The sequence below is a fragment of the Mustela putorius genome, unplaced genomic scaffold (assembly GCF_011764305.1).
Source record: "Mustela putorius furo isolate JIRA1106 unplaced genomic scaffold, ASM1176430v1.1 tig00000127_pilon_pilon_pilon, whole genome shotgun sequence".
In the NCBI taxonomy this organism is placed as follows: domain Eukaryota; kingdom Metazoa; phylum Chordata; class Mammalia; order Carnivora; family Mustelidae; genus Mustela; species Mustela putorius.
The window spans coordinates 10580176-10594760 of NW_025421288.1; the positions used below are offsets into that span (position 1 = coordinate 10580176).

General features: G+C 60.2%; 1 protein-coding gene across 1 annotated transcript; it reads right to left on the bottom strand.

The window, feature by feature from the left end:
- Positions 1-393: 393 nt before the first annotated feature.
- On the bottom strand, positions 394-14577 carry MAP3K11 (mitogen-activated protein kinase kinase kinase 11). Its single transcript, XM_004770037.3, has 10 exons — positions 13245-14577; positions 8724-8904; positions 8379-8527; positions 8103-8278; positions 7757-8000; positions 7139-7252; positions 6512-6647; positions 6338-6429; positions 1768-2187; positions 394-1260 (listed from the first exon to the last, which is right to left on the bottom strand). The coding sequence occupies exons 1-10, from the start codon at positions 13984-13986 to the stop codon at positions 923-925; spliced, it is 2592 nt and encodes an 863-aa protein (XP_004770094.1). The 5' UTR covers positions 13987-14577; the 3' UTR covers positions 394-922.
- Positions 14578-14585: the final 8 nt, after the last annotated feature.

Here is a 14585-nt window from a genome sequence, read left to right on the forward strand (position 1 = left end):
GAACCGCAGAGGGGGCCTGCCCCGGGGCTTGGCATGGGGGTGGCCGCCCACAGAGCCCTGCAGCAGTAAGAGTGTGGGGGGCCTCTGCCAGCGCGGGTTCCTCCTCCGGGCGCCAGACCATGGTATAGACAAACCCAGGACAAACCCCCAGGATGCTGCCCGGAGGGCTCTAGGCGCCCGCCCCAACCCCCAGCTCGGCAAGCTGCCGAGGATGAGCAGGAAAGGCCTGCAGAAAGTGGGGTCCGAGGACGGTCTGGACCGCCTGACTGAGGCCCGTGGACTGGACCCCAGCCAAGGCCCAGGCCGACTGCCCATTGCACTGGGGGCATGGTCACCAGGTTTGAGTGACGGGTTGGAGCCCCCGGTTACCTCCAGAAAGGTGACAGGCTAGGCTTGGGGAGACAGCTTGGGGAGTTTATTTGGCTTCATTGGATCCCGAGGCCGAGGCCCCAACCTTGGCCGGGGCGGTAGGAAGGCACCCAGAGAGTCCCGGCCCCAGAAAACCCCCAGGGTGGGGTGGGGGGGGTTCCAGGCACCAAGCCCTGGGGCAGGGGCCACAGTAGCAGGGCTTTGTCAAAAGTGCTGGTGACGGCTGAGGCTGGCCCCTCTCCCCGGCCCTACCCCTCCTTCCTGTGCCACCCCTGGGGGCAATTCCCTGAGACAGGCTCTGGTCCTCCCAACCAGCTGGGTACAGTGTTGGGCCCCAATAGGGCAGGTAAGTTGGGGGACCCACAGGTTTTGGGGTGTGGGGGGGTGTGGGCCCCCCGTCCAGTGTGAAGGCTTCCTGTGCAGTGTAGTGTTCCTGACCCCCCAGAGAGGTCCCTGGGGGAAACCGAGGCAGCTGCAGAGGCTTGCCCAGCTCCAGTGTACACTGTGGCTCTTCTAGGGCCGCTGGAGCCCAGGCGGGGGCAGCCTGGCCCACTCAAGGCCCTGCCTCGGGCGCCCACGGGGCCTGGGCGCCTATGTCTTTGGTCTGTGCCCTGCAGTCCTGAGGGCCTCCCCGGAAGGGGTTGGCAGGTGGAGAGTCCCAGAAGGGGTCCGAGTCTGGGAACAAGGTCCAGGGTGCCCGGCGAGGCGCAGGCTGGGGTGAGGACAAAGGCGAAGGCCGGGGCCCGGCTGACACAAAGCTCCAAGGGTCGATGCGGCTGCGAAGGGGTGAGGGCCGAGGTCGGCTGATGAGGCCCAGGGGCGGTGAGCGTGGGGTGCCTGGGGTGCCAGGAGCTGAGCGGGATATCCCCGGCGGGGGTGAGACGGTACTTCCTAGGAGTGGGAGGAAGAGGCATGGGGTCAGGTGGGGGTTTGCCCGTCTGCACAGGGAGCTGCTTGACTCAGGACGTCCACCTCTGCGGTGTTAAGAACAAGATCTCTGTGACAGCCTGGCCTGGGCTCGGATCCCAGCTCTGCCATTTACCTCTGGGAGCCTTGAGTCCCTTGATCTCTCTGTGCCCTGAGCTTCCTCACCTAGAGCCTGGGTATGACCTGAGCGCCTTGCTCAAAGGGTGGGCAGGTGGTTAAACGAGACAATCGCCCTACGTGGCGGGGCAGCGGGAGGAACAGAACCTGGAGCAAGTGAGCAACCAGTAGGCGGAGCTCTCCTCCCCTCCAGACGATCATTCCTTTTATCTCACAACCCGCCCGGCCCGCCGCACCCCATCCCTGCAACTGGGTGGCTGAACTTAGAACTCAGTTCCCTCCAGGCAGCCCCCAGCCTCACCGCCCTGCGGGTCCCCCCAACCCCGCAATCAGGCCTGCTTGGGGGCTACTCACCACGCCTCTCCTCGTCGTGCCGCCGGGGGCTCTTGGCGGACAGCTGGCCCACAGGGACCCCCAGCTCCAGCAGCAGGGGTGCAGGGGCGGGTGGGCCGGGGGCCTCCGGGGTCAGCAGGGAGGCGGGGACGTCGAGCGTCTTGGGGGAGAAGCGGATGGGCTGGGAGGGGGGCGGCTCGGCGGGGGACACGGTGGGCAGCGCGCGGGGCGTCGGCGGCGGGGTCTCCCCGCGCTCGCGGCCTGGTCCCCCCGGCGGCGGCGGAGTTTGCAGGTCGCGGCCCAGGCCCAGGGAGGCGAGCAGGGCGGTGCCGCGCAGCAGTGCGCGCTGGATCAGCTTGGGCGTCCCGGAGCCGCTGCCCCGCTCCACCGGGCCTGTTCGTCGCGGCTCCTCGGGCTCCGGGCTGGGCCGCTGGGGGTTACCTGGCAGCGGGGGCGGGCACACATTAGGCGGTCTTTGGGCAGGGGCCACGAGGACCCCTGAGTGGCCCTGGAACAAGGACCGAGTTCTGCTCCTCACCAGCGTCTTCCCGGACTCCCATTACTCCCCCACTCAGTTCCTGCCCACCCACGGGGACTCCCCCCCAATCCCAAGCCGACTTCGGTGGCCTTAGTGTCCAGCCAGGGGCATCTGCAGGGCTCCTGTGCCCTGTGTCCACCTCCTTCTTGTCTGGTCAGGCCCGGTCGTTTTGCCCACCTCCCCCTACTTGATCAATAGCTTGTACGGGGCACACAGGCCAGTTCCAACATACACAACAGCACCAAGAGGCATGTGTCACTGTCCCTCTCCTAGAAATGAGGAAACTGAGACTCAGAGTGGTTAGTGCCAGGCTCGAGCTGACTGATTTAGGGGCATATGTTATCCGATCCTCATGCAGGGGTTCCAGGCTCAGAAAGGTTAAGGGTGTGTCTAAGGCTGCACAGCCAGGGAGGGCTGGAGATGGCCGCACTCCAGGAGGAGGCAACAGAGCCTTCACTCTCCACCACTTCCCACCCAGACTCTGCTCCGGATTTCAGGACATTGGTGTCCTGCCTATGGGCCTAAGGTTGACCTGACTCCGTTCTAGACCACCAGGGGCGACGCTGGGGAACCACACATTAAGAAGGTAGTGGTGGTAGGTCCTTTGGTCCTGTGATGGCCTCCCACAAAGCCCAATTTTGTTAAGTCCTCTTTGGCACTAGAACTTGCCATGGCTCTCCATTACCACTAACATAAAGTCCAAGCCCCTTGGCTGGGCTTTCAAAGCCTTCTCGCACTCTGCCCACCTTGCGCCCGGCCTGGAGCAGGACATGGGGCTGGGGATCCAGAGGAAGAAATGCAATGCTGGGGAAATTGAGCTTTTACTAGCCGGAACTCGGTTCGGGTTCCCTTTTCTCAGCTACAGCCCTTACCCAGGCTCTGACCCATCCTCGCGCCCCCACCCCAGGTCCCTGCCTTCTAAAATGCAAATTGGCCAAATTCATTCTCATTTCTGGCCCTTCCTGAACTGGCTCCCGCCAGCTTTTCTGGCTTCACCCACCCATTCACTCAACCAACATCTGCTGGGACTAGGCTGGGCCCCACAGACCCAGGGGATGAAGGCCTGGCTCTCACCTGCTGCCTGAGACCTGTAACTCCCAGGCTGTCAACTCCCCTCCGGGTCCCAGCCGGGCTTCCTCTCCCCTGGGTGTGGAAAACCTGGCGCCTGCACACACACTGTTCCCTCTGCCCAGCACACCTTTTCTACCTCGCCTTTCTGTGATCCCTTATTCACCATTTAAGACCTAGGTGAAGGGTCCCCTCCTCTGTGAAACCCTGATATGTTAATTACAACAAGAAATATACATTGGGTCTTCATCTCATTTTTGGCACAGAACTCCTGAAACTCCCAGCTCTTCCTAAAGGATTGGATCACAGAAGCAAAAGGTGCATCTCTGCTCTTCCTAACCAGGGAAGGGTTTAATCACATTTACGTTCAGGTTAATGAGGTCACTTCTGGAAAGCTCATAAGGAAGAGGGTCTGGTTGCTGGCAGCACAGACCACAGGACTAGAGAGCTGGAGACTGAGGTCTATCACCAACAGCCAATGGTTAAATCAACTGATCACATTCACATAATGAAGGCTCCATTAAAACCCTAGCCAAAGGGTTCCGAGAGCGTCCAGGTCAGCCAGCACCTGGAGGAGCTAGGAGTGGCGCCCGCAGAGAGGGTACCGAAGCCCCAAGCCCCCTCCCACATGCCTTGCCCTACTCATCTCTTCCCTCTGGCTGTTCTCGAGCGATGTCCTTTATAATTAACTGGTAATCTAGTAAGTAAGCATTTTTTCTGAGCTCTTTGAGCCATTCTAGCAACTGATCAAAGGTGACAGGAACCACTGATTTAGAAGCAGCACAGGGGACAACCGGACTTGGCGGCTGGAGACCGAGGTGGGGCGGAGATGCGGGGTAGGGAGGGTTCTTGTGGGACAGAGCCCTTCATCTGGGGGCTAGCCTGTCAGAACTGACTGTGAACCACACATCTGGTGTCAGAAGTGGAGTGGGTGACACCTAGGGGAGAACAAGGTTTTTTCTTGCTTCTAGAAGGCTTCCTGGAAGGCCCCACCACCACCACAGCGCTTATGGCTCTCATCAGGCCTGACACAGCCACTTCCTGCTGCCTGTTGCTCTCACTTGTTTCTGAGCTGCCCCGACCGCCAGACTAGGCCCGCCCCCCAAATCACGGCAGGGCTGATTCCTAACGTGTCGATGACTGGCTCATAAAATGCACTGACATAGTCTGATGGAAGAGTCCGTTCTCCTGCTCCCCTGCAACAGCCACACAAGCTGAGTGCTATGCTCCCACTCTGCAGGTGAAGGCACGGGCCGTTTATAAAATTAAGCAGAACAGGGGACAAACCTGTCTCACACCAGCACGAAAAATGAGACAGAGTTAAAGGGAGATGGAAGTCAGTCTGCAAAATGGAAAGTGTAAAGACATTCCTGTGGTCAATGGCCTGAGAAACAGAGGTTTCCAAGAGATACGTGCCTTGCTCGAGGTAATTCAGGAAGGGGTTCCTTGAATTTGCCTCTGAGCTTCCTAGCATGAGGAGGAGGCATCCCTGGGTTTAGGATAAGTACAACCATTTTCGACCCATGGATGCAGATGAAATCGTTTCCGTGAGACCTCACAGCAAGGACACACCATGTGGTCATTAGTGGCTCTAGGACAACATACTTCGTGTTGAACCTGAACCAGAACCCCTGGGACATGAGGATGAGAGGGGCTGTTCCATCAGTGTAGGCTGACTGTTCTACCAGCAGGCAACTCACTGTAGCCCGTTCCCCAGTAGTGCGGCCCTTGCCTGGGCAATCTCACAGGGTTTTCTTCGATTCTCAGCCAGTCTTCCACCTCTGTGGGTGGCTGAGAGGTCAAGGTCATGTACTCTCCTGGACCCAAGATGGCCACTGGAGTGTGGACTTGTGCTCAGGGAACCAAGTGCTCGGCCAGCAGCTGGGCTGGGGTAGGGGAGCTCCTTCCAAATAAGGGGCAAGCTTGTGGAGGATGAGGTTCAGGCCCTTTTGTTCCTACTCCTGCTTGCTTGGGAAGGGCAGGCCCAGAGGGCTCTGCCGAGCATGGTAGGGGCAGCCTCAACCTAAACACCTGGGTTGACGGGACTTTAAGTTCTCTATTGGCCCTTCTAGCTTGGTACATTCAAGAGCAGGTGAATCCTAGCTTCCCCCTTGGCCTTCCAATGCTCCCTTCAGTCCCTGCAGTCCAGCCAGCCTGGGGCAGTGCAATTTCTGGAGCGGGGAATGGTGTGTCAGAGGACGGTCCAGGGTCCTGCCTCTAGAGTCAAATCTGGGTTCAAATCTCTCCTCTGCTGGGTACCTCACATCAAACCAAAGAACCTCTCTGCACCTCTCTGTACGTGCCCAGCCCTTTCTTCAGGTGAAAGCTTTTAAGGCTCTCAAATCCTGAGGCTTAGGATCCTCAAAAGCTGAGGGCTCTAGGTAGGGTTACTTTACCTCTCAGAGCCCCGATTTTCTCATCTCTCAAATGGCAAAAATAATAGCACGTCCCTCACTGGGTTGTTGCTCAGATGGAATGCCTGGTGCCCGTAACTGCCGCTGTCTTCACGGAGAAGAGAACAGCCCAGACCCGGACACAGAGAGCAGGCCCTGGATTCCCTCCCCCCCACCCCTGCTCAGCTTGCTTACCCTCTTCTCACCTACAGGATCCCCAGAAGGGACTCTGAGAAGCGCAGTGTGGCAGGCACCTGCCCGGCTCCCCTATGCACGGTCCCCTCTCTGGACCCAGCTTCCCTTGGGTCCCAGATGGGCAGTACCACTCCCTGTCTTTCTTCCCTCCCCGCAACCTGCCAAAGCCCGGCTGCTGCTACAGGGCCAGGACCGAGCTCTCTCACAGGCCAGGCCTGGACAAGAGGCCTCACTCTGGGCCCCGGGAAGCCTGGGTTGCACCTGGCTCAGCTGTGGACCTACAGTGCAGATGCGAATCCTAGGAGTGGCCGGCCCTACAGTTAATTTCTTATAGTTCTCCCCATAGTACCCACAGGGGTGCAGCAAGAGTCTGCTGGGGATAGACAAAGCCACTCACCATTGAGCATTGGGGGTGTGGAAGGAGATCCCAAGGAGGACGAGTCATCTGAATCCAGGTACCACGTGGCTTCGTCCAAGCGGGACCTTCTCCTGGGGAGGGAAGTTGGGCTTCAGCAATCTTAGGACTATCGGGAGGCAGATGATGGTGGGGTGGGGACACTCAGGCACTCACCTCCCATTCTGGGCTTCCCCAGGCTTGGGGGAACTGGGACCCCAGGCCCAGCATGCTCGCCGTTCTCCATTGCTTGAGTCCTCCAGACGTCGGGGGGACTGGCGGCCCCATGCCTGGCCTGGTTCTGCGGGTTCCACTGTAGGAGGAGAACCAGGGAGTCTGAGCTGAGGCCAGGAGCCCCATCATGAGAGTCAGGCACCAGGGACACCTTCTTAGAGGATGGGGGATCAGGTTGGAGCCCATACTATTCCAAGGGTGGGCTTTGGGCCACAGAGAATCTGAAGAGAACTGAGACAGGGTGGGTGGGTTAGGGTCCTGGGGCTAGCACTCGGGTGGGGTATAGTTAGTTCACTGGGGCAATCTTGTCTGGGTTTGAATTCTGGCCCTGCCCCTCATTAGCTGTGTGACATTTGGCAAGTTACTTTTTTCCGCTTTTTTCATCTATGAAACTTAGAGAAAATGAATGCTGCCTGAGAACTCAGAGGTACCAGCCTAGTCAGACAGCGGAGGGAGCCTGGGTGCCAGCAGTCAGAGGAGGAGACAGTGGGTGGAACCCACCTCCTAAGATAAGGTTTGACAGAAGAGAAGGGGCCGTGGAGGGGTTTCGCATGAGAAGAGGTTTCTTACACTGGATCGCCCGGAACCGGGGGAAGGTGGGCGAATCCCCAGCTCCGACCTCGAAGACGTTTCTCCTCCGGTCCAGGCCAGGTGAGGCCTGCACAGTGATGCGGTGTTTGAAGTCTGGGGTTGGGGGAAAAGCAGGGGAAAGGTTTGTGGTGAACAAGAGTCAGGATTCCAGCCCTCAGGGCCATCAGCCGGCTTCCAGGCCACGAAGGCAGTGCAGGGACCGGGCCTGGCACGGTAGCTGTGGGACTGGGGCCCGCATCACTGCCTTCCTGGCCCGTCAGACTCTCGGTAAGAAAAGCGGACGGCCTGGACGCCAGCATCCGAAGAAGCCAGACGCAGCCGGAGATTCCCGGGAGCGGACGCGCCAAGTCCCCTAGGCCTTACCGGAACTTTCATGAGCCCCGCCCCTCCGCGGGGGCAGCCACTCCCCGGCCGCCATGCAAATATTTCCGCCAGAACCCGCCCCCACACGAAAGCAGCGCTCCCGGCCCCACCCCTTCCAGCCCTCGGCTCACAGGTCCACCCACCAACTTCCCCGACCAATCCCAGTATGGCCAGCACAAGCCTGACCCCGCCCTCCTCCGCTCACGCAGCCAATGGCTGGGCCCCGCCCCTTACCGAGGGGCATGCTGATGCGCTCGCCGCCGTCCCGCGCGCGGAGCTTGCTGCGCTTGAAGGTGCCGCGGCGGCGGCGAACGTGCGGCCGCTCGCGGTCCACCTGCTGCAACAGCAGCGTCAGCTCGCGCTCGAACACCTCCAGCTCCCACTGAGCCAGCAGGTGCTCGCGCCGCCGCAGCTGCTCCGCCTGTGACCGCTGCTCACGCGCAGCCCGGGTCAGCTCCTCCTCGCGGCTCAGAAGTTCCTGTGCCAGGGACAGTGAAGGCAGTGGCATCAGCCCGGTACAGACTCTGCCCCAAGAAGACCGGGGAGGCACTTCCTTTCCTTTTCCAATCGGGACCTCTACCTTTTCCTTGGCCCGCAGCTCGTCGAAGAGGCCTTGGATCTCGCGCTTCCAGCCTTCCTGCATGGAATGGAAGGAGTCCCGCGGCATTTCCCGCAGGACTTGCGCCTCCAGCGCCTCCAGCTGCTGCAGGATGGAGGCAAAGTCGGGCCTGCGGTGGGGGTCCTGCGCCCAGCAGTCTGGGGACACGGAGCGGAGGGGGCACAGAGTGAGAAGGGGTCTGTGGGGGGATGTGTCTTGTGCCAAGGAGCTCTGCCTCTCCCCCTCCAGTCCCCTTACCTGCCATGAGCTGAGCGAAGGGCTCAGGGCAGGTGGACGGGATGGGCAGCGTAAGCTTGTTGACGGCTACTCCGTAGGCTACAGCAAGGCAGTCGATACCACGGTAGGGCACCTCCCCAGTCAGCAGCTCCCACAGCAGCACCCCAAAACTGTGGGCAAGACAAAGGGTCTGTGTTCGCTCCTCTACTTATTCAATGCCATTTCACCCCAAAGCAATGAGGAGCCAAATGATTTGAGTTCCCTCCCCCAGGGGTCTGCCTTTCTGCCCAGCCCTCGATTTCCATACCCCCCTTGGCCCTCCTCAGCCCCACAGATGGCCTTGTCCAGGCTGCAGCCAGGCCTCACCTCCAGACATCGCTGCCCTTAGAGAAGGTGGAGGCCTTGATAACTTCAGGAGCCATCCAGGCGTAGGTGCCTGCTGCACTCATTTGTGTGGTTTTGTGCCACTCCCGGGCCAGGCCGAAGTCAGTGATCTTTAAGGTCTTGTGGTCCATGTCATCGCCTTCAATGGGCTGCAGCAGCAGAACTGGGGACGAGGGGGCAGGACTGTGGGTACTCCGTGTTCAGATCGTGGGGTCAAGGGAGGAGCTAGAAGCAACCCATCATCTGACAGACATGCTGGCTAAATACTGGGAGCAAAGAGGTGATCTTGCTCTGGACGGTTGAGGTAGAATCAGACAAAAGTAGCCATATTGGGAAACGTGGTTGGAGGGGCTCCTTGAGGCCAGGCTTTTATGCTCAGCTCTAGCACTCCCAAAACAGCCTCTGAGGCACACATCATCACCCCCATTTTACGGAAAAGGAAACGGGGCAGAGAAATGACTTGCTGAGATCATATGCAAATAAAGAACAGATTTCAACCCCATCTGTGTGGTTCTAAAGCTGGTGTTCATTGCATAGAAACCCCTGTGTCTTGTCATGTTGCTGAGGCAGGAGTGTGAATTAGGACCTCCCTTGGGATGGGGAGCAAGAGGGAACCCCTTGGTGAGAAAGGAAACCCAGTACGCCCCAGTGCCCATACCCCCTCATGGCTGGAACAGCCCCGCCCAGATGAGAGCCTCCAACCAAAGATGTCTGCCGCTGCAGAGCTGGATGTGAAGAACAGGGGGGTTCGAGAAGCGAAGGTTCTCGGCCAGAAAAGGAGGAGCTTGGGACAAATGTGGGAGTGGATGGTCAGATCCGACAGGGGCTTGTGGAGCTGACCCAAGGGGGCCTTGTATACAGAGGAGAAGCAGCAGCTTGCAAATCTCATCAGGACAAACATGGCTCAAATGAGAGAAGGTTTTGAGGAACAGAAAGACGATAAAGTCATAGCATCATCAAGGGTTTGAAAAGGCCTCTCCCTTTCCTGGTTAATGAAGAGAAGCGACATCCAAACCAACTACCTTTCTGAACATATGTCATTTCAGGGCGCACATACCTCTCAGCTCTCCTGGCCAGGGTGACGGCACTATTCTGGGGCGGCTCAGGGTAAGGGGCAGAGGGGTGGGGCAGAGGGGATGGGCACCTAACCCAGCCTGGTGAAGGGGAGGACTTCTCAGAGGAGGTGGCGGGACCAGGGGTAAAGCCCTAACTCCCGATCCCAGAACTTGGTAACTGGCCAAGTTCTCTGGGCCTTGTGGGGACACCTGGCCCTTCTGTCACCCCTCCCTTCTGTCTTTGATCCTGGGGCCTCTGCCTGCTTGTGCCGTTTCCTTAGGGCCTTCCTAGCCTCAGCCTTTTCAGTGTCAGTGGTCCTCAGAGTGTGGCCTCTCCTCAACCCCTACCCACTGTCCCCGGGCTGTCTTGGCTTCTCCTAAGTGCCCGCTGCCCCCTCCCCATGGGCCCTCCCACATTTGGAGCTCTGCGCCAGGAGCCGGTTCAGCTGTCCATCACTGCCCTATCTCATGTTCAAATGCCCTCCCGCCCCCACCTTTATCCACCCACCACGGGGCAAATCTCCCTGCAATTTCTCCTAATCCAGTGAATGGTTCTGCCATCAACCCTCTTCTCTTCTGGAGCCAGACTGGGGCTGAGTCCTGAACTATTCATAAAGCTACGGATAACAAAACCCACCAAAACCCACCTCGGAGGGTCGGCATAAGCATTTAACAAGTTCACTTTTTTTTTTTAAAGTAGGCTCCATGCCTGGTGTGGAGCCCAACCCAGGGCTTGAACTCACAACCCTGAGATCAGGACCTGAACTGAGATCAAGAGTCAGACACTCAACTGACTCAACTGACTGAGCCCCACCAGCACCCCCAGCAAGATCGCACTTTTTAAATCCTTAGTACAGGGTGGGACGTCTAGTATGCGTGTCCTAAAGCTTGTCCGCTCTCCTAAAGATTAGTCGTCCGCCATCTCCAGTCGGCCCTCCTCACTGTCCTCTGTTACCAGCATTCCCCGATTTGCAACAGCCTCTGGCCTGGGTGCTGGAGGCTCAGAACCGGACCATCTAGTAAACACTATACAGGTTCATTCCAGAGCAGAACCAGAACAGGGGGAGGGCAGGTGGCTGGAGCGGAACCAGCCGGAGGGTCTGCGTGTTGAGGCAGGAGAGGGACTCCGGTCTCCTCTGGTGACGGGATCCACCCATCCTCCTTAAGAGCCACCGGTCAGGCCTCTAGCCACTTGAACCTCACAGACCAGTGAAGCACTTTCCGCACCAACATCTCTGCCTAGGAGGCCAGCCTCCCCTTTTCCCTCACATAATCTGAGGCCCAGAGATAGGCAGCCTCTCATCCAAGCCTTGAGACTTCTTTGTCCTGGTGACCTGTCACCTCCCGCCCCCCAACTTGGCTTGACACCTTTGAATCCTTATCCTCATCTCCACATCCCCTTGAATTTGTCCCAACCCAAATGGCTCATTTGGCGCCTGATCTAGACCTTGGGGAAGGGGTAATCAGGAGCCACCTGGAGGAGAGGGGGCTGGAGATCCCAAGCTCTCAGTCCCCATGTGGGGCTTCCTGGCCTCTGGAAGGGCCCTGGCCTCCAGCCCCCTCCCCAGGCTGGCCTCTGTGGAGCTAGGGAGTGGCGTGCACAGCTCACACCTCTTCCGCTTCCCTCCATGGTCCCTACTTCTCCTTTCTGGGAGGCCTGGGCCAGGTCTCCAACTGGGGGGGAGTCCTTTGGGGGAGCATTGGGGGAGGTCAGACCCAGGCTGGGCTGGCTGGTTAGTCCTGTGACTCGTGGGCCTGGAGAATTCCCCCTCCACTCCCCGCCAGGCTTCCTCACAAGGCCCCCATTGTCCAGGAAAATCACGCCATTGTTTCCTGCCTGTGCCCCCCCAACCCAGGGACTCCCCCCACCATCCCGCAGACAGCACCCCAGGCCTAGGCCTGGGGTCTTCGAGGTGGGAGGCCGGGCTCAGGGAGGCTGAGGGCGCCTTCCCTGTCCTTCACCACCACCCAGACTCTGGGAGAGACATACAGGATGGGGGGGATGTAACCCCTGGCTCCTTCCTCTCCCACAGAACCCCCCCCCCACCCTTGGCTCTTTCCTCCCCTGCAGGCAGCTGGGCTGGGGAGGGAGCAGAGGCTGGAGCAGGGGCAGGAAGCCGGCTCAGGGGCAGCAGGAAACGCAGGAAGCAGTGGGGAGGGTGGGGAGCAGGGGCCTGGGCTATTGTTCCATTTTTTCTGGAAAGAAAACTGGAGGAAAAACAGAAGAAGGGAGTCCCCTCCCCCAAGGCCTTCGGGGAATCTCCCTTGGGTTGGCACAGGGAGTGGGGGTCCCTGGGGGGCTAGAGCCAGGGAGGGAGGCTGAGCAGTGCGAAGTGCCCCACTGGATGAGGGGAGTAGGGGGGTGGCCGGCAGGCCTCCCCAGACCCCTCCAGTCCTGGCAGGGACTCGGGTATTATTGAGTTCTGCCTTTCTCTCCCCACAAGTCACTTGTATACGGCCAGCCCAGGCCAGGCAGCCCAAAATCTCCATGCTCACTACCCCCCAGGAGCTGCCCATGTCTCTCAATAACCCATCAGCCCCAGCCCTGTGTTTCCACTACTGGGGGGCGGGGTATGTGGCGCTGGGCCCTGCCTCTTTGCCTTCGCTCTGGCCCAGGTCCTAACCAAAACATCCAGCTGGTGCCTCTCTGAACACGGCCTGCTTCTGGCCTGGTGTGAAGCTAGTCTCCTCCAGGAAGCCCTCTGAGCTTGTCACTCACTTGTCTTGGACCCACGCTGGCCAGTGTGTTGGGCCTAAGATGGCTAGAGGTGGAGTACCTTACTGCTTAAATCTCCCTTAGCCCCACCACGCCCACCCCAAGTGCTAACTCTAGGTAAGGCCCTCTCGGCGATCCAGACCGCACACGTCTACCCTCACAGCTGCCGACCGGCCGCAGGGCAGGCAGCAGGTGCCAGGCCCCTCCAGCCCCTGGCGCCATTTCCCCTTCCTGGTCACTCCCTTTATCCAGAGTCCAAAAGTGAGGCTCTGAGTTGAAATAACCAGCTAAAGGTCATGTAGTTAGGGGTAGGGGCAGGGCCAGAATTCCAGCCCTGTCCCCAGCCTTGACCACCAGGGGTGGGGAGCCGGGCAGGGGGGCTTTCCACTCCAAGATCTCTGTCCTGGAAGCACTTTCTACCCCCAGAGCACAGCATCAACAGCACATCCAGAGCTCCCATGGATGCGTACGACTCACCTGGGAGATCCCAATTTTCTAACCTGGCAGCTGGGAGCTGGGGCCAAGGACTCCTGAGGCTCAGGCGCGAAGGACTGTTTGGTGTCTGGGTCTCCGGCTTTGGGGCCGGTGTGGGCCCATGGCGCCCCGAGTCAACTGGGGCTCCCCTAGGACAAGAGCTCCAGCCTCTAGCAGACCCCCCAGGTGGCTCAGCTGAGAGCTGGTAGGTGTGTGCTTGGGCCATACCGCCCTCCAACCATGCTCCCCGAAACTCACTGTTGTTGGACTTGAGGTCTCGGTGGATGACGGGCACCAGGGCCTCACAGTGCAGGTAGTGCATCCCGCGGGCTATCTGCACAGCCCAGTTGACTAGCACGTGTGGGGGCACACGCCGCCCGGCCAGGGCACGGCTGAGGGGCCCACCGGCCGCGTACTCCATCACCAAGCACAGGTTGGGCTCCTCCAGACACACGGCCTTGAGGGCAATGATGTTGGGGTGTGCCAGCATGGCGAAAAGCCGGGCCTCCTGGCGCACGCTCTCAGCTGTCACACTGATGTCCTCATCGGGGTCCTGGCGAGCCGCCTTCACGGCCACCAGCTCACCTCGCCAGCTGCCGCGGTAGACCTTGCCGAAGCCGCCGATGCCGATCACCTCCTCCAGCCGCAGCTCTTGGAAGCTAGCCACCTCGCAGGGGGGCGGGCCGCCGCCCCGAGACACATAGTTGGATGGAAAGATCCCCACCTGGCCGCCCACCTGGCCCGCCCACCAGCCCTCATCGCCAGAGATGGCTGCATCCCGGGACAGCACCTCCACACGGTCGCCCTTCCTCAGGGCCAGTTCGTCCTGCCCATTGGGCTCGTAGTCAAACAGGGCTGTCCACACAGGGTTGGCATAAGCCGCTGTCTTCGGGGACCCCTCTGGCCAGACTCCGCTGCCGCCGCCCCCACCGCCCCCACCACCACTGCCATTCCACGACCCCAGCGGGCTCTTGAGGAAGAGGTTCTTCAAGGGCTCCATGGCTGGGAGCCGATATTGGGGCAAGCGGGGTACCTTCCCTGGGTGCCCCTGGTCCCCACCCCCGCTGGCGCCCGAGGCCCTAGTCCCGGAACCTGGGCATCCGGGCCCTGGCCCTCAGCCCCAGACCCAAACCTCTCTGGGGAGCCAGGAGTATTGACTCCCGGCCCCCCGCATCTCGGGCGTCTGGAGGGCCACCCAGGGCAGTGTGGTCAGGCTTTGGGGGTGGGACCCCGAGGCCTCCGGCGTCTCACCATGGCCAGCTTGGAGGGATCGGGAATGTCCCTCAGTCCCGGAACAGTCCTGGGAGGTTGGCTCCAGCACTCGCCCAGCGCAAGGTGGGGCCAGAAAGAAGGCAGCGCCTGGACTCCGTTGGGTCTTTTTGCGCACACGGGGTGGCTGGAGTGTCCCTAGTTGGGCCGAGCTGCGGCTTCCCAATCCCGCTCCCTCAGCCGGACGGCTCCAACCCCGTTCCCTTCTTCCTCCTCCCTTTGTACTTTGGCCCGGGGGCGGGAGGCAGAGGTGGAGGGTGGAGTTTCACTTTTTTCCGCTCTTCTCCCTCCTGCAGGAAACAGCATCAGATGACGCGGGCGGGTAGACTG

Coding starts and splice junctions, on each gene's coding strand:
- MAP3K11 (XM_004770037.3), bottom strand. CDS start 13,986: ATGGAGCCCTTGAAGAACCTCTTCCTCAAGAGCCCGCTGGGGTCGTGG. Junction 8,001..8,102: donor AGCTGCGGGCCAAGGAAAAG/GTAGAGGTCCCG, acceptor TCCCTGGCACAG/GAACTTCTGAGCCGCGAGGA. Junction 7,253..7,756: donor GCGCATCAGCATGCCCCTCG/GTAAGGGGCGGG, acceptor CCCCAACCCCAG/ACTTCAAACACCGCATCACT.